Source organism: Rana temporaria, chromosome 10, assembly GCF_905171775.1.
Source record: "Rana temporaria chromosome 10, aRanTem1.1, whole genome shotgun sequence".
NCBI lineage: Eukaryota > Metazoa > Chordata > Amphibia > Anura > Ranidae > Rana > Rana temporaria.
The window spans coordinates 16,147,793-16,169,467 of record NC_053498.1 but is presented as its reverse complement, the minus strand read 5'-3'; the positions used below and the strand labels follow the sequence as shown (position 1 = coordinate 16,169,467).

Sequence of the window (21,675 nt, the reverse complement as noted above, 5' to 3'; positions counted from 1 at the left end):
GCACTCCGGTGCCACATTTGGCACCTTTTAGGGGGGGAATGGGTACCTGTTTTTGACAGGTAACCCTTTCCCACTCCTGGAGACGATACCCTCCCTCGGAAGTTCGGCCTCCCCCCCCCCCCCTTTGCGCATGTGCAGTAGCGTATGCGTAGCAAAAATGGCGGCGGCAGCATCCGCACCCTCACCCGATCCAAAAAATGGCTGGATTGCCGACATTGCGGGAACCCAGGACAGGTAAGTGTTCTAATATTAAAAGTCAGCAGCTACAGTATTTGTAGCTGCTGACTTTTAATTTTTCGTGGAGGGGGGGTTGGAACACCTCTTTAATTGAACAAGCCGAAGTTAGAAGCTGATTGGCTATCATGCACAGTAAGTCCATGCATTGCAGCTTTTGAAAGGGGCTGGCAGGCTGATTTGAAGACCGTTCACGCCTTTCAGTGTGCGTTACAATCTGTGTTAATGCCATGCATGGCTATGGGACACTGGCGTTGATTTTTAATGGCAGGTCAATGCATATATACAGGGAAACATAAATATACAATTTAAAGTCCAGTTTTCAAATACAAGCTCTAAATGCTTTCACAATTTAATAGGCTAATGTTATGTGCATGCAAATGACAGTTATTCCAGTAGTTCTGCCAGATGTTTGGGAAGTGGGGGGGGGGGGGGTCAGTGGTAACGCCCAGGGTAACCTCTCCATCTTCAATGAGATTTCAGATTTTTTTCAGGTTCTCTTAACAGTAAAAACAGTCCGCGGATGCCCTCCATGACACCATTATGCTATTGGTTGATCAGTTCCGGGCCTTCAGCTCCCGCGCCATCTGACAGAGGGTACACACTCCGCAGAAGGTGAGGCACACGCAGTCATTGCAGATACTTCCCTATAGGACAAAGACAGAGATAACTTACACATCATGGACTATTTAAAAAAATATATATAATTATTAAAACTGAACTGAATGCAAAAGCTTTCATTTAAATGCATTATCGCCACGCAATTATAAAAATCTACTTTGTGTGCTCTAATTGCCTTTTCAAACCCAGATATTATTGTGCAAAATGTAACAGTGATGTCATCGCTGGGCTGCATGGGCATCCGCTGAATATTTTTCAGGGGGAGGAACTTTGGCAGCAGCGATACAGCCGCATTTAACCCTTTCTTCAAATGCTAGCGAGGCTTAATAGTGCCCGCTAATGGCCGAATAGCGCAGCTAAAACGATGGTAAGATGACGCTTTTTAGCGGCACTTTACCGATAACGCAGCCATCTGGCAGTGTGAAATTGCTCTTGAAATAATTCAGCTTCACTCCATGCCCATATAAATATAGCCTAGAGAATGTACAGACCCCCCCCCCCATTATGCACAGACCCCTCCATTCAGCACAGATGGACCCCCCTTCAACAAAGACCCCCCCATTCCGCACAAACCCCTCCATTCAGCACAGACCGCCCCTTCAGCACAGATGGACCCCTTTAAGCACAGACCCCCCTTCAGCACAGATAGACCCAGTGCCGATCTTGACCTCCCTGGGGCCCTAAGCAAAATGACATGGCACATTAAAAATGAGAAGCGGGGGGCGCTGACGACAGTGACATGTCACATTAAAGAAAGTTGAGAAGCGGGGGGTGTTCTGCTGTCGGAAATGACATCTTACATTAAATTGAGAAGCAGGGGGTGCTGACTTCTTGCCTCTTCTCCCATGCATCCAGCGAGTTGAGAAGCGGGGTGAGGGAGTGAAAATGACTTATCACCAGGCGGGGGCTCTAGTAATTTGGGGGGCCCTTCGCAGCTTTGCATAGTCAGCCTATAGGGCGGACCGGCCCTGGATGGACCCCCCATTCAGCACAAACCCCCCCCTTCAGCACAGACGGACTCCCCTCCTCATCCCATTCAGTACTTCAGATCAGCCATCAGCGCGGCACAGGCTGCAGGTTCCCCTGTGTACACATAAACATTGGAGGGGGAGGCGGCTTCACTCTGCTCGCTGTGCCTGTGTGACATCCGGCCCCGGGCTGCTCAGAAGCCCGCGGCCGCGAAACTCTTCAACACCTTCTTGATTTTTCAGGGGGGGTCATTTGCCCCCCCTTGCCCTTAGGAGCGGACGCCCATGCTGGGCTGTACTACATATGCAGTGCAGAGAGCAGAGCTCTCCTCTACAGGACGTAGGGTCTCAAACAGTTATTACAAAACCATTTACAAGGGGATGTGAGTAACTTGTAAAAGAAACAAAGAAAAAGGGGAAGTGCCAACACATTGTAAAACCAATCACTTTATTTAAAAGGACGGAAGAGGTTGCAGAAAAGTGCCATCTTTTCTGCCCTTTTTTACATTCAATAAAAATGTATTGTGTTCCCTCTTTCTTTGTCTTTTAATTTTTTTTTTTTTTCAAAACAAAAGTCAACCCCTAAAGAGGAACTAAAGTCTTAAAAAAAAAAAACTTATAAGCAGACAGGCTCTATGTTACAGAAGAGAACGTGCAGGGGGGTTGTTTACCAAAACTGGAGAGTGCAAAATCTGGTGCAACCCTGCATAGAAACCAATCAGCTTCCAGGTTTTATTGTCAAAACTTAACCGGTTAAGACCCGGACCAATATGCAGGTTAAGGACCGGGCCCCTTTTTGCGATTCGGCACTGCGTCGCTTTAACTGACAATTGCGCGGTCGTGCGATGTGGCTCCCAAACAAAATTGGCGTCCTTTTTTCCCCACAAATAGAGCTTTCTTTTGGTGGTATTTGATCACCTCTGCGGTTTTTATTTTTTGCGCTATAAACAAAAATAGAGCGACAATTTTGAAAAAAATTCAATATTTTTTACTTTTTGTATAATAAATATCCCCAAAAAAAGATATAAAAAACATTTTTTTCCTCAGTTTAGGCCGATACGTATTCTTCTACCTATTTTTGGTAAAAAAAATCACAATAAGCGTTTATCTATTGGTTTGCACAAAATGTATAGCGTTTACAAAATAGGGGATAGTTTTATTGCATTTTTATTAATTTTTTTTTTACTACTATTGGCGGCGATCAGCGGTTTTTTTCATGACTGCGACATTATGGCGGACACATCAGACAATTTTTACACATTTTTGGGACCATTGTCATTTTCACAGCGAAAAATGCTATAAAAATGCACTGATTACTGTGAAAATGTCACTGGTAGTGAAGGGGTTATCCACTAGGGGGTGCTGTAGGGGTTAAGTGTGACCTCATGTGTGTTTCTTACTGTAGGGGGGCGGGGCTGGACGTGTGACGTCAGTGATCGTCGTTCCCTATATCAGGGAACAAACGATCACTGACATTGCCACACGGAAGAACAGAGAAGGGGTGTTTACATTCACTTCTCCCCGTTCTTCAGCTCCTGTGACCCGAACGTGGGACACCCACGGCGATCAGGTCCGTGGGTCCCGCGGGCGTAGTCACGGAGCTTCGGACCAGGTCGCGAGCGTGCCGCCGCCGTGCTCGCGACCCACGGCTGGGCTCTTAAAGGGGACATACAGTATACCATAGTTTGTAGATGCTATAACTTGTGTGCAAACCAATCAATAAATGTTTATTGCATATTTTGTTGACCTAAACTGACTTTTTTATCGGCCTAAACTGACCCGCGATCGGGTCACAGGAGCTGAAGAATGTGTGGCAATGTCAGTGATCGTCTGTTACCTGATATAGGGAACGACAATCACTGACATCACACGTCCAGCCCCACCCCCCTACAGTTAGAAACACACACAAGGTCACACTTAACCCCTACAGCGCCCCCTAGTGGTTAACCCCTTTACTACCATTGTCATTTTCACAGTAACAGTGCATTTTTATAGCGCCGGTCGCTGTAAAAATGACAATGGTCCCAAAAATGTGTCAAAAGTGTCCGATGTGTCCGCCATAATGTCGCAGTCACGAAAAAAAAAACGCTGATCGCCGCCATTAATAGTAAAAAAAAATATTAATAAAAATGCCGTAAAACTATCCCCTATTTTGTAATCGCTATAAATTTTGCGCAAACCAAACGATAAACGCGATTTTTTTTATACCAAAAATAGGTAGAAGAATACGTATCGGCCTAAACTGAGGAAAAAAACGTTTTTTTTAATATATATAGAATTTTTTTCAAAATTGTCGCTCTATTTTTGTTTATTTATAGGAGAGAAAAGCCCATGGGATGGTACGGATTGTAATAATGGGATGGAATTGTCAAAAAATATATATAAAAATAGAAAAGTTTATTTAGTATAAATCATGATAATCACAATAATTTTTTTGTGAAAAAATTCATTTAAAAATTCATTTTAAGGCGGCGTAGCGTAAATACGATACGCTACGCCGCCTTAAAGATGCGGCGCCCCACCTGAATCTTTTGTGCAAACCAATCGATAAACGCTTATTGTGATTTTTTTTACCAAAAATATGTAGAATAATACATATCGGCCTAAACTGAGGAAAAAAATGTTTTTTATATCTTTTTTGGGGATATTTATTATAGCAAAAAAGTAAAAAAATATTGCATTTTTTTCAAAATTGTCGCTCTATTTTTGTTTATAGCGCAAAAAATAAAAACCGCAGAGGTGATCAAATACCACCAAAAGAAAGCTCCATTTGTGGGAAAAAAAGGACGCCAATTTTGTTTGGGAGCCACGTCGCACGACCGCGCAATTATCAGTTAAAGCGACGCAGTGCCGAATCGCAAAAAGTGCTCTGGTCAGGAAGGGGGTAAATTCTTCCGGGGTTGAAGTGGTTATAAAAAAACACATTTTTGTATTAGTAAAAGGTATGACTGTGTGCTCGGTATCCTTACCGGGATGTGGTAGCGCTCCCTTATGCCAGTGCGCATGGCCAGCAAGGCACCTCCTATAAACGGCAGGCAGCAGCACTCTCCGTAGTCTGAGGCTACTCTGCAGGCCAGAATGCAAGGGACAAACGCTCCGCAAAGGCCTGGAAGAGAGAAGAATTTCGGGGTTAATGAAAAAGTCAAATAAAGTGCTCAAGAAAATGAGTTGAAGGATGGCGGACGTCATTGAACCTGGAAGAGGAGCAGAACCACGGCGCTGGATTGGCGAGTCTGCGGGAGACAGCACCTGAGATCGGGAAAGTATTCCACGAGGAGCCACTAGAGGGCCCACTTTTTAATGCCCAAACTGGAAATACATTTTTATTTTTCAATAGAAAAAAAAAAAGAAAAAAAGAAAGAAAAAAAATGGAAATAAATTTTAAACAGGGTAAAAAATTTTACCAAATTTTTTATTTTTTTAACAACGCACAGCAAGGCATTCTGGCAGAGTTCAGGGAGGCTGTAACATTGGGTTGGAGGGCCAATCAAAGGGAAGTGCACAGTATATGGGGTCCTGAGGCAGAAAACCTACCTTCAGATTGAGCGCCCAATCATGAAGCGTTTACAAAATTAGGATTTTTTTTGGTAGATTACAAACAATTACACCACGTTAAAAAAAATTACTAAAGTAGTGCAGGGGAAGTTGGGAAATGTTTTATCTGATCAGAGGCGAGGCGAGGCGTGTGTGCGCTTCTAACGCAATTCTGTATTTTGTAAGAGCATAAAAGAGCGATACATATAATATGATCCGATGTTCCACACCGACCACCCAACAAATCTGTTACAGCGAGACACGGGCACAACAAAAACATTTGTTTATTCTCGATTCGTTATTTAAATAATTTTGTATAGTTATATTTGATCAATTTGTTCAATTACATTTTTGGGATTTGTTTATTTATTTTCAAATTCGATTAGAATTGTCTGAATTCGGTTGAATTTAATTCAATTGAGGATCGCCAAACTACGGGGAAGAACACAACAGTCATTATATAGTTTTTGGGTACATTATAAATCCTCTAATACGTACAGACGCCCATGTCTTCACAGCAGTCCATAACTTCGGAGTTCCATTCGCTTTTACTGGTAGTGTAGCCTTGCATTGCCTGAGGCTGGGAGGTCATTGGGTAAGACATTGTGACCTGGAAGAGAACATAAGAAGACATCAGCAATAATGTTAGGACATAGTAAGTACGGTATGTATTGACCCTCATATACCTTATTACTGGACAGATTTACTGGACAAGTCAATACAAAATTTGCAGAGGACCCGTGATTTGTGAGGACTAGGAGGACCAAAGAACAAAGGTGGTGGGAGACTCTCAGTGGATGTGGACTACGAGGGGGGAGATCACACTTAGAATATGGTTGACTGAGTCATTATATTTTCTACCTACAAATTTAATATTTTAGGTAGAAAAGGTATTTTAGGACTGGCTCTTTCTCCATATGCACTATATTGTCAAAAGTATTGTGACGCCTGCCTTTCCACACCCATGAACTTTAATGGCATCCCAGTCTTAAGCCTCGTACACACGGTACGATTGTTGGCCATTCGAGCGTCTGATTTTTGTCAAAAGAGGCATGTGCCTGGAACTAACGGTACACAATTATCATGCCACAAACACGTACGTAGTGATGTACTACGAGGAATTTACAACTCTTGAGCGCCACCCTTTGGGCCCCTTCTGCTAATTTTGTGTTTGGTGAGCATTGATTCCGAGCATGCGTGTTTGTACTTTTGACTTTTGTGTAACGGACTTTGGTACTAACCATATAAAAATTAGACGTTCAGCCGTTGTGTGATGGAGGTTACTAAAATGAATATTTTGTGTTATGATTAGAACCACTGAAATGTTGTTTTTCTTTTCTTATATTCTTCTATATTCTTATATTGTTTTTATTTCTTTATCTATATAAGATATAATACATATGTATGTGAGTGTATTAGAAAATTACTTTCCTTAAGAGACATTATAGAGTTAACCAACCCTTCAGGAAGTGATTAAGTGAAAACAGATGTCTTTAACCACTTGAGATCCACGCTATGGTCGAAAGACGTCCACAGCGCGGCTCTCAAGTGCCGGGAGGACGTCCACAGACGTCCTGCCGTTGTTGTTCCCTGTGCGCGCCGCTGGGGACGCGCAGCGGGGAAACAACGTGCCCGGCGCATCGCTCGGGAGCCGATGCGAGTGCCTGGCGGCCGCGATGTCAGCCAGACACTCGCGATCGTCGGGAACACAGCCGGTAACACAGCAGGACGTGGAGCTCTGTGTGTAAACACAGAGCTCCACGTGCTGTCAGGGAGAGAGGAGACCGATCTGTGTCCCTTTACATAGGGACACAGCATCGGTCACCTCCCCCAGTCAGTCCCCTCCCCCCACACAGTAAGAACACTATGAGGGAATACATTTAACCCCTTCCTCACCCCCTAGTGTTAACCCCTTCACTGCCAGTCACATTTATACAGTAATTAGTGCATTTTTATAGCACTGATCGCTGAATAAATGTGAATGGTCCCAAAATTGTGTCAAAAGTGTCCGATACGTCCGTCGCAATATCGCAGCCCTGACAAAAAAATCGCAAATCGCCGCCATTACTAGTAAAAAAAAAAAAAACATAAATCTATCCCCCATTTCGTAGGCACTATAACTTTTGCGCAAACCAGTCGCTTATTGCAATTTTTTTTTTTTTTTTACAAAAATACGTCGAAAAATACGTATCGGCCTTAACTGAGAAAAAAAATAGTTTTTTTTAAAAAAAATTGGGATATTTATTATAGCAACAAGTAAAAAAAAAATATATATTTTTTTAAATTGTCGCTCTTTTTTTGTTTATAGCGCAAAAAATAAAAACCGCAGAGGTGATCAAATACCACCAAAAGAAAGCTCTATTTGTGGGGAAAAAAGGACGGCAATTTTGTTCGGGAGCCACGTCGCACGACCGCGCAATTGTCAGTTAAAGCGACGCAGTGCCGGAAGCTGAAATTTCGCCTGGGAACGAAGGGGGTTTATGTGCCCAGTAAGCAAGTGGTTAAACCCCTCCAAAACAGCTCCTCCCATGGCTCCCTCCATCGACTAAAATAAATATGGCGATTGTGGAAGGAAAGAATGTGCCATGAGGGCTCCATGCCATAAATGGACTTGCAAAGAGAAGCCACCATATATGGACTATATGAACTGACCTATCAGTATGTGTGTGATGTCATGTTGTTTATAAAAAGACCAATTAAAGCTCCACCTCTTCCTCTTTGCACTGGGACACGAAGCGAGTAGTCTATTATTTTTTGCTCTTGCAATTTGGCCCAGCAGGCAGAATGGCTGTTCCCTGAATTTGAGTCAGGGCCCGTCTTCATCAGTTGTCTGCCGAAAATTTACTAGCCTGTCATCCAAAATTTGTTGGCCGGAAATTGGACAACAATTGTCAAAAGGAGCGTACTACGGGTAAAGCCCCGTACACACGATCGGACCTTTGTCCAACCAAATTTACATTGGAATTCCATCGGAGTAAAAGAGAACATGTTCTCTATGTAAACTCTGATGGAATTCATCTGAATTTCCGATGGAATTACTCCGATGGGCAGAGATGTATTATGGCCTAGGCCGACAAGGCCCAGGCCTAGGGCGGCACTTTGCGGGGGGCGGCGAAAAAGCTGTCCCCCTGTGCTCATCCCACCCTGTCCCCCTGTGCTCATCCCACCCTGTCCCCCTGTGCTCATCCCACCCTGTCCCCCTGTCCTCATCCCACCCTATCCTCATCCCACCCTGTCCCTCTGTGCTCATCCCACCCTGTCCCTCTGTGCTCATCCCACCCTGTCCCCCTGTCCTCATCCCACCCTGTCCCCCTGTCCTCATCCCACCCTGTCCCTCTGTGCTCATCCCACCCTGTCCCCCTGTCCTCATCCCACCCTGTCCCCCTGTCCTCATCCCACCCTGTCCTCATCCCACCCTGTCCCTCTGTCATCATCCCACTGCGTCCCTCTGTCCTCATCCCATGAAAATGACAGGACGGGTCTTAAAAAGGAAGGGGTGCGTCATATATAAAGTAGGGGGTGCGCGAGTTTCACCAGGCCTAGGGCAGCACAAAACCTAAATACACCCCTGCCGATGGGGCATACACACGATCGGAATTTCCAATGGAAAAAGTCCGTCTGACCTTTTCCATCAGAGTGTATAAGAATTTAGGACAGGGGTCTCCAAACTGCGGCCCGAGGGCCAGATGTGGCCCTTTGCTAGCTTTTATCCGGCCCTTGGGGCACTATTACTTCCACGATATCCCCAAGGGGATACTATTCCTCCTCCTATTGACCACCAACCCTGAGGCCATATTTATTTTCACCAATGCCGGGCCTGGGCCATTTTCTGCCTCTGCTGGCCACAATCCGGCCCTCCTTAAGTCTAAAGGACAATAAACTGGCACTTTGTTTGAAAAGTTTGGAGACCCCTGGTTTAGGACAACAGTCTGTCACTAGACAATCCCCTACCAACAATCGTATTGTGTGTACGAGGCTTAAGTCCATAGGGTTCAATATTGAGTTGGCCCACTCTTTGCAGCTTCAACTCTTCTGGGAGGAATATTTGACCATTCTTCCAGAAGTGCATTTGTGAGGTCAGGCACTGATGTGGACAAGAAGGCCTGGCTCGCAGTCTCTGCACAAATTAATACCAAAGGTATTCTATCGGGTTGAGGTCAGGACTCTGTACAGGCCAGCCAAGTTCCTCCACCCCAAACCTGTTCATCTATGTCTTCCCAGAAGAGTTGTTGTAGCTGCAAAGGGTGGGCCAACTCAATATTGAACCCTACGGACTTAGACTGGGATGCCATTAAATTTCATGTGCGTGTAAAGACAGGCGTCCCAATACTTTTGACAATATAGTGTATATCTGATCAATCACTACTCAGTAGATGTACATTTTACAAGCCCAAATCCCCCTCAAGGAACATTCACATCAAGTTAAAAATAAACTTATTGAAAAAAGCTAATTTTGATGTGTGAAAGTTGTGAAATTACTCATGGCAGCTAATCAAATTTCAAAAATTCATCAAACTGATTGCTATAGGTTTAGAATCCTACATTGTGTTCTGTACTCCTTTACTGAATAACCCAGAGAGCTTTAACTTTTCACATTAACAGGCTGGTGATTGGTTGCTAGGATCGCCCAGCAACCAATCACCTGCTGTTTAATGTAAAAAGTTAACTCCTGCAGTTCCTGTCCCCATCCAGCCCTGTGATACTGGCTGCTTGCTGCCATCCAATGAAGAGGACAGCGGCGAAAATGTCTGCGGGCTGGGTGCCTGCATTCATCGGTGGCGGGCCTCGGGTTGCCGAACCCTGCTCTAGAGACTCGGGGCTATAGCCCCAATAGCCACCCCCTAGTGACGCCACTGCCCCTGGCAATAATTGCATGAACAACCTGACAGGCTGGTTGTATAATTGATCAACTTGGGTACAATCAGCGCATCCATACATGGTTAAAATCTCAGCTGGTCCCTGCTGAACCAGATGGGATTCGAAGCATCTATGGCCAGCTTTAGGCAGGCAATAGATTATGCAATTTCCTTCCCTCCACCACGAGTTGGGCAACTTCTGCTAATGTTGTGTTATGGGTAGCATTGCTTCTGAGCATGCATGTTTGTACTTTGGAGTATTGTCCGACGGACTTGTGCACACACGATCGGGTAATCTGACATCACACATTTGTTGGCGGACAATTTTAAAGCATGCTATCCCACATTTGTTAATGGAAAATCTGACAACAATTGTCCGATGGAGCGTACAAACGGTCGGATTATCCGACAACAACCTACCATCACACGATTCCCGGATAATCCGATTGTGTGTACGGGCCTTAACCACTTACCCCCCGGACCATATTGCTGGTCAAAGACCAGAGCACTTTTTGCGATTCGGCACTGCGTCGCTTTAACTGACAATTGCGCGGTCGTGCGACGTGGCTCCCAAACAAAATTGGCGTCCTTTTTTACCCACAAATAGAGCTTTCTTTTGGTGGTATTTGATCACCTCTGCGTTTTTTTAAGTTTTTGCGCTATAAACAAAAATAGAGCGACAATTTTGAAAAAAATGAATATTTTTTACTTTTTACCATAATAAATATCCCCCAAAAATATATAAAAAAACATTTTTTTTCCTCAGTTTAGGCCGATACGTATTCTTCTACGTATTTTTCGTAAAAAAAATCGCAATAAGCGTTTATTGATTGGTTTGCGCAAAGGTTATAGCGTTTACAAAATAGGGGGTCGTTTTATGGCATTTTTATTAATATTTTTTTTTTACTAGTAATGGCGGCGATCAGCGTTTTTTTTCCGGTACTGCGACATTATGGCGGACACATCAGACACTTTTGACACATTTTTGGGACCATTGGCATTTTTATAGCGATCAGTGCTATAAAAATGCATTGATTACTATAAAAATGCCACTGGCAGGGAAGGGGTTAATACTAGGGGCCGGGGAAGGGGTTAAGTATGTCCCTGGGTGTGTTCTAACTGTAGGGGGGGGGTGTGACCTCACTAGGAGAAAATGACTGATCGCTGTTCATACATTGTATGAACAGACGGTCAGGCATTTCTTCCCCTGACAGGACCGGGTTCTCGCTCTGTAACGAGCGATCGCGGGTGCCCGGCGGTGATCGCGACCGCCGGCCACGCGCGCGGGAGTCAGGAGCGAGCGGGGGGTGCGCGCCCCTATTGGCTGCTGGGAGAGATGACGTAGATCTACGTGCTCTCCCCCAGCAGAGCCGACCTGGTCGGCAAGCAGTTAAGTCGCGCATATATGAATGGGTATCATTGGAAAACATGGGGAACGACTTGTCATGCAACTTTGATGTCCAAAGTTGCATGACAAGTCGCACGAGTGTGAATGGAGCCTTACTGGCCAGATCAACAGGTGAAAATAAAAGAAATAAAGCTTAAAAAAAAAAAAGAAAACGAATGCAGCCATCACATCTAAGAATTGGTAAGCTGCAGTATAATACATATTTGCTCTTGGGTTTAATAATGCCTTAACATAAGAAAAGAGCAAATACATTTCACTCGTGTTTACTTAAGCTCTGGAAAATGAGAGCAAGTAATATGTTCCACGTAACACTGCAATGTATTAGGGTGAGGCTAATTGTTTTGTTTTTGTTTTTTCCATAAAAATCGCAGATAGCCGCCATTACTAGTAAAAAAAATAAAAAATAATAATAATAAGGCTTCATTTCCACTGGCGTTTTTACAGCCACTGTTGTTAGCCTTTTTTACAGCTTAAAAACGCCTGTCCATGTTTATTTTGTAAAAAAAAAATGTTTTTTTTGTGAGCTGGAGCTTTAAAAATGCCGCGGTAGCGTTTTTGAGCGTTTTCGCGCGTTTTTGAGCGTTTTTTAACGTCTGGCGTTTTTACAGCTCTACTCTGGAGCTTCAGAACGCCCTGGTTCTGCGTTTTTTTTTACAGCTCAAAAACGCCTATGCCATTTGCAGCTCAAAAACGCCTATGTGGGCATGATGCCAAAGAATAACATGGACAGGCGTTTTTAAGCTGTAAAAAACGCTCAGAAAAGTGGCTGTAAAAACATCAATGGAAATGAAGCCTAAAGCCCCGTACACACGGTCGGACTTTTGGCCAACCAACTTCAAAATCTGCAACTTTTCAAATTTGTCCGACCGTGTGTACGCTCCATCGGACCAACTTTTTCTGGTTTCATCCAACAAAAAGTTGGGTCTGCGAACGGACCAACTTTTCGGCAACAAAAGTCCGATGGTGGTTTGTGTGACTGTGTGTACAGCAATCCAACCAACTTTTGGACAAAGTGCAAATACGAATGCTGAAAACCAATGTTAAAAGCAACAAACAATAGCAGAAGTTAACCAAAGGGTGGCGGTAAAGAGCAGAAAGGAGCAAAAAAAAACACGTGATGTTAGGAAACTTTTAGAAAAGTTTGCAGAAAAGTCTGACTGTGTGTATGCTATGGGTGTGGCAGGACAAATCAATTAGGACAAAAATCCAAGGGAAATTTTGTTGGATGTCCTACCGTTTGTATGAGCCTTTAGGCTGCATTCACACTATAGCGTACTGAATCGCGGCGTTTTGTCCCGCGAATTGCGGCGGCAAATAGCGGCGTTTTGTACCGTGATTCGCGGCGAAAAAACGCCGCGATTGTGAATGCAGCCTGTGACCCCCTCTATGGAGATGGTTCACATCTCCTAGCCGAACGCCGAAAGACGCCTGAAAAAAAGGTCCGGGACCTTTTTTCAGGAGGCAAGCGTCAGGCGTTCGGCGTGGAGATGTGAACCATCTCCATAGAGGGCAATGCTAAAGCATCCCTCTGGCGTGTCGGGCCGGCAGCGGCGTTCACACTACAGGCGTATATACGCCTAGGTGTGAATGCAGCCTTAAAATGACATAAATCTATCCCCTATTTTGTAGAAGCTATAACTTTTGGCAAACCAATCAATAAACGCTTATTGTGTTTTTTTTTACCAAAAATATGTAGAAGAATACGTATCGGCCTAAACTGAGGAAAACATTTTTTCATTTTTTTTTTTTTTAAGTTGGGATATTTCTTATAGCAAAAAGTAAAAAATATTGCATTTTCTTCAAAATTGTCGCTCTATTTTTGTTTAGAGCGCAAAAAATAAAAACCGCAGAGGTGATCAAATACCACCAAAAGAAAGCTCTATTTGTGGGGAAAAAATATATCAAAATCTCATATGAGTACAGTCAGTGTTGCATGACCGCGCAATTGTCATTCAAAGTGTTACAGCACTGAAAGCTGAGAATTGTCCTGGGCAGGAAGAGGGTGAAAATGCCCGGTATTGAAGTGGTTAAATAAAAAATAAAAAATCTGGTACAGCTGTGCATGGCAGCCGATCAGCTTCTCACTTCAGCTTATTCGAATGAGCCTTGAGAAAAAAAAAAAAAAAAAAAATCTGGAAGCTGATGGTATGCAGCTCTGCGCCAGATTTTGCACTCTCCGGTTTTAGTAAATCAAACCCAGACAGTGAATGGTTAGGAAGATGACGCACGTTCCTCAAACAGGTGTGGTTGCACAGCGTGGAATAAATCAGTCTCGTTGTGTTTGCATTGAGATGGCAGCTCATGTGTGCAGAAAGGGCTTGAAGAATTTTCTAGAACACAGAGAAATAAACCCGAGCGCCACACCCATGGGATCCAAAAGGTTTTCAAATGAGGCCTCGTACACACGACCGAGTTTTTTTGGCAAAAATCAGCAAGAAACTTGCTGGGAGATATTTTTTTGCCGAGGAAACCGGACGCGTGTACATTTTCGTCGAGGAAACTGTCGAGAAACTCGACGAGCCAAAAAGAGAGCATGTTCTCTATTTCCTTGACGGGAATGGAGAAAATTGGCTTGTCAAGTTTTTTGACGGCTTCACAAGGAACTCGACGAGCAAAACGATGTGTTTCGCCCGTCGAGTTTCTCGGTCGTGTGTACGAGGCCTAAGTTGTAGGAAAATCCCCCAAGTTTTCAATAAAATAGTCTGTTAAATCTGCAATCTGGAGCCAACTTGGCATGTGATAGGGTTTGAAGTGCCCCCTTTACCTGATGAGAAAAGGCTGGTGAGTCTTGTGCATAAGCAGGTTTTGGCCAAGGTAGGCTTGCATGGTTGCGCCACAATTATTTATCGGCACAGCAATTGTCCTCAATGCCGTGGAACCATTGAGGACATCCGATGAATGGAAGACGTGACCAACTCTCTTAAAGCAAAGTTCCACCCTAAAAATGTACTTTCTATTAAAAGCTTGCCTTTAATGTAATGTAATGTTTTTTTTTTTTTACTCACTTCTATCTGGCTGTTGCTAGGCAGATTTCGTAATGTGCCTAGTTCAGTGTTGGTGAACCTTGGCACCCCAGATGTTTTGGAACTACATTTCCCATGATGCTCATGTGCTCTGCAGTGTAGCTGAGCATCATGGGAAATGTAGTTCCAAAACATCTGGGGTGCCAAGGTTTGCCATCACTGGCCTAGTTCCTGGTCCTAGGTGGTTCAACTTCCTGTCCTAAGACCCCATTGCCTCCTGGGAAATGATGACACTCATTTCCCAGAAGTCTCTGGGCATTACTGTGCCTAAAAATCGCCCAGCATGCACCTCTCCCTGAAAACCAGGAAGATAAAGGAACTGGGCTTCACATGCCCACACATATGATGGATTTCTGGAATGATTGGGGAGCTATTAATATGTTTTAGGGACTATTTAATGTGATTAATTTTAGCTTGCAAAAAAAAAAAAAAAAAAATGATGCCCGAGACCCCGCTTTAATGGGACTTACAATTAATTGACAAAAACCTGATCTTATTGGTTGGACTTCTCCTACTCAACTGAATACAAAGAAACAATGGTTGATACACCTTCACAGATCCCAGGGAACCCGTAGATAAATAACTATTGTCTGTATTATTATCTCATCAAATCCTCTTGACTTTCTAAAGATTATTGATCTTTGACATTGGAACCACTTCTCATTAAGAAATCTCTCCCGTCCAATGCATTTCCTTTCCTCGTCCCATTCCCCTCCTTTTTTTACTTATTTGCTGTCTTTTTTTCTATTTTTACCACTTTTATGTGATTTCTATTTTTACATTATGTTTCTGGATCAGAAACGTTCACCCTTGATCTTGTTCCAAATATTTTCTATTTTTACCACTTTTACATTATTCCTATTTTTAGAATTTGTTTCTGGATCAGAAATGTGCACCCTTGATCTTGATCCAGATGTTTTCTATTTTTACCACTTTTATATTATTTCTTATTTTTTTTGATTCTGGATCAGAAATGTGCACCCTTGATCTTGTTCCAAATATTTTCTATTTTTACCACTTTTACATTATTTCTATTTTTAGATTTTGATTCTGGATTAGAAACCTGCACCCTTGATCTTGATCCAAATTTTGGGGATTTTTACCATTTTTACATGATATATATTTTTAAATCTTGCTTCTGGATCAGAGACTTGCACCCTTGATCTTGTTCCAAATGTTCTTTATTTTTACCACTTTTACATGATTTTTATTTTAAAATTTTGATTCTGGATCAGAAACTTGCACCCTTGATATTGATATTAATAATTTTTTTTTGTAATTTTACCACTTTTACATTATTTCTATTTTTAGATTTTGTTTCTGGATCAGAAACTTGCAGCCTTGATCTTCATATTAATGCAATTTTTTGGTAGTTTTACCACTTTTACGTCATTTTTATTTTTTAATTTTGATTCTGGATCAGAAAACTTGCACCCTTGATCTTGTTCCAAATATTATCTATTTTTATCACTTTTACATTATTTCTATTTTTAGATTTTGATTCTGGATCAGAAACGTGCACCTTTGATCTTGATTCAAATTTTGGGGATTTTTACCACTTTTATGTGACTTTTATTTTTAAATGTTGCTTCTGGATCAGAAATGTGCACCCTTGATCTTGTTCCAAATATTTTCTATTTTTATCACTTTTACATGATTTCTATTTTTAAATTTTGCACCCTTGATCTTGATATTAATCCAATATTTTTGTAATTTTACCATTTTACGTGATTTCTTTTTAAAAATGTTGATTTTGTATCAGAAACTTGCACCCTGGATCCAAATATTTTCAATTTTTACCACTTTTACATTATCTTGCACCCTTGATATTAATCCAATTTTTTTGTAATTTTACCACTTTTACGTGATTTTTTATTTTTAAATGTTGCTTCTGGATGAGAGACTTGCACCCTTGATCTTGTTCCAAATATTTTCTATTTTTATCACTTTTACACTATTTCTTTTTTTACATTTTAAATCTGGATCAGAAACTTGCACTCTTGGAACTGATAATGGTCCAAATTTTTTTGTAATTTTACCACTTTTATGTGATTTTTATTTTAAAATGTTGCTTTTGGATCAGAAACTTGCCCCCTTGATCTTTCTATCTTTAAATTTTGCACCCCTGATCTTGATATTAATCCAATTTTTTTTGTAATTTTACCACTTTTACGTGATTTTTATTTTAAAATGTTGCTTCTGGATCAGAAACTTGCGACCTTGATCTTGATCCAAATATTTTATATTTTTACCACTTTTACCTGATTACTATTTTTAAATTTTGCACCCTTGATCATGATATTGATCCAAATATATATCCCGATTTAGTTGTTCTGATCAAAACATACCAATTTTGTCATATATTTTTATTTATTTTTTTCTCACTACAACTTGACGTGGCATATAGAACAGCATGAGAAGGAAGTGTCACCAGCTCACCAGGATCTCCAAAATTGGGTCCAAAACTTTAATCGCATTGTATCAAAAAATAAAATTGACTTTTCGGAGCCACGCAGGACCCCCTTCATCGGGCAGGTCACTAACCTGATGAAGGGGTCCTGCGTGAACCCGAAACGTCACTTTTATTTTTTGATACTCTTAGCCCTATTCAGAAAGACTTACGCTGACGTATGTTCTGATACGCTGCGTAAGTGCACGGATGCGCCGTCGTATTTCTCTGCGCCTGATTCTTGAAATAAGATACGCCTGAATTTTGGCTCCATCCGACCGACCTAAGTCTGCTACGCCGTCGTATCTTGGGCGCATATTTACGCTGGCTGCAAGGGGCGCTTCCATTTATTTACGCATTAAATATGTAAATGAGCGAGATACTTACGCCCGTCGCAGTAATCTACGCCGTTTATGTAAGGCGTACGTCCAGCGTAAAGTTATTCCACACATTAGCAGGTGTAAGTCATGTTAGGGTATGGACGTCGGAACAGCCGTCGTATTTTGCGTTGTTTACGTAAGTCGTACGTGAATGGGTCTGGGCGTAGGTTACGTTCACTTCGTAGGCATTGAGCCGTTGTATCTTAGGGAGTATATGCGACGTAATTCTGAGCATGCGCGCACATGCGCCGTTCGTTCGGCCCTTCATTTACATGGGGTCACGCTTCATTTTAATACATGACACCCACTTCCTTGCTACTTTGAATTAGGCGGGCTTACGCCGGCCAATTTACGCTACGCCGCCGCAACTTACAGAGCAAGTGCTTTGTGAATACTGGTCTTGCCTCTCTATGTTACGTCGGCGTATCGCATATGAGATGCGCTACGCCGGCCAAAAGATGCGCCGCACTACGAGAATCCGGCCCTATGTGATTAAAGTTTTGGACCCAATTTCGGAGATCCTGGTGTGCTGGTGACACTTCCTTCACAGTCGGTTCCAGCCGTTGGTCATTTCAGCACCCAATCTAAGATACATCCGTTTCTGCAGGAACGCGTGCGTTGGGAGTATTACATTGGAGATATAGGACAACATTTCCCATTGGATCTTTTCTATAGTAAATCTCACAAAAGTATGGTGATAATTTTTTTGTACCGCTCCTCGTTATATAGAAATCCATTCTTTACAATTTCATGTTTATACATATTGGGGTTGATTTACTAAAGGCAAATATTCTGTTCACTACAAGCGCAGTTTCTCCAAAGCTTAGTAAATTAGGTAAATATTCACTTTGCAAAGATCACACAATCACATGCAAATAATAAAAAAAAACAGCATTTTTGCTTGCACGTGATTGGATGATGGAAATCAGCAGAGATTCTCCTCATTTCACAGCTTATCTTAACTGCTTGCCGACCAGCCACCGCAGTTTTAGTACGTAGCTATATGTCACCTCGCCCAGCAGCCAAAAGGGGCGTGCGCGTGCTGCCGGAGGCGCACCTGCGCGCCCCTCCCTCGTCCCTGACTCCCGTCCGCGTGCCCGGCGGGCGCGATCGCCCCCGGCACCCGCGATCGCTCGTTACAGAGCGAGGACCGGGAGCTGTGTGTGTAAACACACAGCTCCCGGTCCTGTCAGGGGAGAAATGCAATGTATGAACAGCGATCTGTCATTTCCCCTAGTGAGGCCACCCCCCCTTCAGTTAGAACACACCCAGGGAACATACTTAACCCCTTCCCCGCCCCATAGTGTTAACCCCTTCCCAGCCAGTGGCATTTTTATAGTAATCAATGCATTTTTATAGCACTGATCGCTATAAAAATGCCAATGGTCTCAAAAATGTGTCAAAAGTGTCCGAAGTGTCTGCCATAATGTCGCAGTACCGAAAAAAAAATCGCTGATCGCCGCCATTACTAGTAAAAAAAAAAAAATATTAATAAAAATGCCATAAAACTACCCCCTATTTTGTAAACGTTATAACTTTTGCGCAAACCAATCAATAAACGCTTATTGCGATTTTTTTTTACGAAAAATATGTAGAAGAATACGTATCAGCCTAAACTGAGGGAAAAAAATAGTTTTTTTATATATTTTTGGGGGATATTTATTATAGCAAAAAGTTAAAAATATTCATTTTTTTTCAAAATCGACGCTCTATTTTTGTTTATAGCGCAAAGAAAATAAAAACCGCAGAGGTGATCAAATACCACCAAAAGAAAGCTCTATTTGTGGGGAAAAAAGGAACGCCAATTTTGTTTGGGAGCCACGTCGCACGACCGCGCAATTGTCAGTTAAAGCGACGCAGTGCCGAATCGCAAAAAGTGCTCTGGTCTTTGACCAGCAATATGGTCCGGGGGTTAAGTGGTTAAGATGTAAAGAAAGTGCGCTTGCAGTGTATATTTGGTATATTTAATATATATAGTATATATTTTGATATATTTAGCTTTTGTGAATCAACCTCATAGTGTTCTGTGTATATACCTGGCTACAATGTACTCATTGGGTTTAATTTACTGAAACTAAATCTGGTGCGGCTCTGCATAGAAACCAATCAGCTTCCAGGCTTTATTGTCAAAGTTTAATTGAACAAGCTGAAGTTGTAAGCTGATTGGCTACCATGCACAGCTGCTCCAGTTTTAGTAAATCAACCTGATTGTCTTTCTATATGCTTCTTTCACTTGTTATATTTTATGTAAAAACTGATCTTGCAAATAAAGAATGTCCAAAAAAAAAATTACACAGCAGTTGGCTCTTAAAACCCCAAAATTATAAAAAAAAAAAAAAAAATAACAAAAAAAAATATAATAATAATAATAATAATAATAATTATATATATATATATATATATATATATATATATATATATATATATATATATATATATATATATATATATATATATATATATATATATATATATAGATAGATAGATATATAGATATATAGATGTATATATAGATCTATCTATATATAATATATATATATATATATACAGATATATATATATATATATAGATATATATACACATACTTACAGATATTTAAAATATTAAGTGTTCCTTTCTTATCCATCAGTATAGTTCATTGCCCATGTAGAATTGTAGAAAGCCTCATACAAAAAGGACAGTTGAGAAAACTCACCATAGCTGAAACGTACCTGTTCTGCAGCGTTGTCCTAAAACAAAGATTCTGAATGACAAATCTTTCCAGAGTTGGGTATTTATACAGTACCACTGAGCCAAATCTGGGAGGGTACAGCAGGTATTGTGACCACAGGTTTCCATCACCTCCCTCCTTTGTCACAGCCGCGCCCATGTGACCATTCCCATCCACCTTATCTCTGCATCACCTGCAAGGTGCTGTTCCCATCTCAGCTGCCACCTCCTCTGCCCCCCCCCCCGCCTGCCTGCCTGCCCCCGACCCCTGCTGTTTGCTGGGAATTCATGAATTGGAGCGACAAAGACTGACTTTCTGGTTTACAAGTTGAATAGAATCTTAGGAACTTCCTAGTTTAGCATCTGGATAGGAAGGACCAACCCCCCCCCCCCCAACCTCATTAACACTGTTTAAGAATGGCATATTCTAGGAAAGGGGTAGGCAACCTTGTGTGCACAGTGTGCCAAAAAAACTTTTCAAAGAAATTAAGCGTGTTGATTTTATAAAAAAAAGTAAACTTCACACTCTCAATCACAACATTTTTTTTTTTTAAGTAAATGCTATAAACTACTTTAGTAGTGAGAAGTTAACATCCCACACTCTCACGTCTCAGATCAGCCCCAATTCCTGCAACTCCACACCTCAGATCACTGTCCCCCCTGCTTATCTGCCCCACCACTGTACTACCCTACAGATATGCCCCACCACTGTACTGCCCTACACATATGCCCCACCACTGTACTACCCTACACATATGCCCCACCACTGTACCACCCTACACATATGCCCCACCACTGTACTACCCTACACATATGCCCCACCACTGTAACCCCCTGCACATCTGTCCCACCAATACACCTCCTTTCACATCTGCCCCACCGCTCTACCCCCCTGTTTTTCTGCCTTAACAAGGAACCCCCCTGCTCATCTGCTCCACCACCGTACCACCCTGCTCATCTGCCCCACCACATACACATCTGCTCCACCACTGAACCATCTTCTCATCCATCCTAACACTGAACTTATGTGTTCATCTGCTCCACTACTATAACCCCCTTTCTCATCTGCCCCACTACTATAACCCCCTTTCTCATCTACCCCACTACTATAACCCTCTTTCTCATCTGCTCCACTACTATAACCCCCTTTCTCATCTGCTCCACTACTATAACCCCCTTTCTCATCTACTCCACTACTATAACCCCCTTTCTCATCTGCCCCACTACTATAACCCCCTTTCTCATCTGCCCCACGACTGTAACTCCTGCACATCTGTCCCACCTCTGTTCCCCCTGCTCTTCTGGCACCACCACTGTAACCCCCTGCTCATGTGTTCCACCGATGTACCTACTTTCTCCTCTGCGCATCTTCCCCACCTCTGTACCCCCTGCTCTTCTTCCCCAATGATGTAACCCCCTGCTCATCTGTCTCACATATAATGTACCTCCTTTCTCCTCTGCCCCAACACTGAACCCCCCTGCTCATCTGCCC

The 21,675-nt window shown here is 42.4% G+C and overlaps 1 protein-coding gene across 2 annotated transcripts; it reads right to left on the bottom strand.

The window, feature by feature from the left end:
* Positions 1-473: 473 nt before the first annotated feature.
* Positions 474-20,358, bottom strand: LOC120916365 (cornifelin homolog). 2 transcript variants are annotated; one of them, XM_040327286.1, is made up of 4 exons: positions 20,170-20,358; positions 5,856-5,967; positions 4,793-4,929; positions 474-881 (listed from the first exon to the last, which is right to left on the bottom strand). In XM_040327286.1, exons 1-4 carry the CDS (start codon positions 20,341-20,343, stop codon positions 792-794), a joined length of 513 nt encoding a protein of 170 aa, XP_040183220.1. In that variant the 5' UTR covers positions 20,344-20,358; the 3' UTR covers positions 474-791. The 2 variants fall into 2 exon arrangements, with proteins under 2 accessions (XP_040183220.1, XP_040183221.1); XM_040327287.1 differs by having other exon boundaries at positions 20,186-20,272.
* Positions 20,359-21,675: the final 1,317 nt, after the last annotated feature.

Excerpts from the sequence above, each read along its gene's own strand:
- LOC120916365 (XM_040327286.1), bottom strand. The coding sequence starts at position 20,343 with ATGGGCGCGGCTGTGACAAAGGAGGGAGGTGATGGAAACCTGTGGTCA. Across the intron at positions 4,930-5,855 it reads CTGTGAAGACATGGGCGTCT|GCCTTTGCGGAGCGTTTGTC; the intron begins GTACGTATTAGA and ends TCTCTCTTCCAG. Across the intron at positions 882-4,792 it reads GGGAGCGCTACCACATCCCG|GGAAGTATCTGCAATGACTG; the intron begins GTAAGGATACCG and ends TTTGTCCTATAG.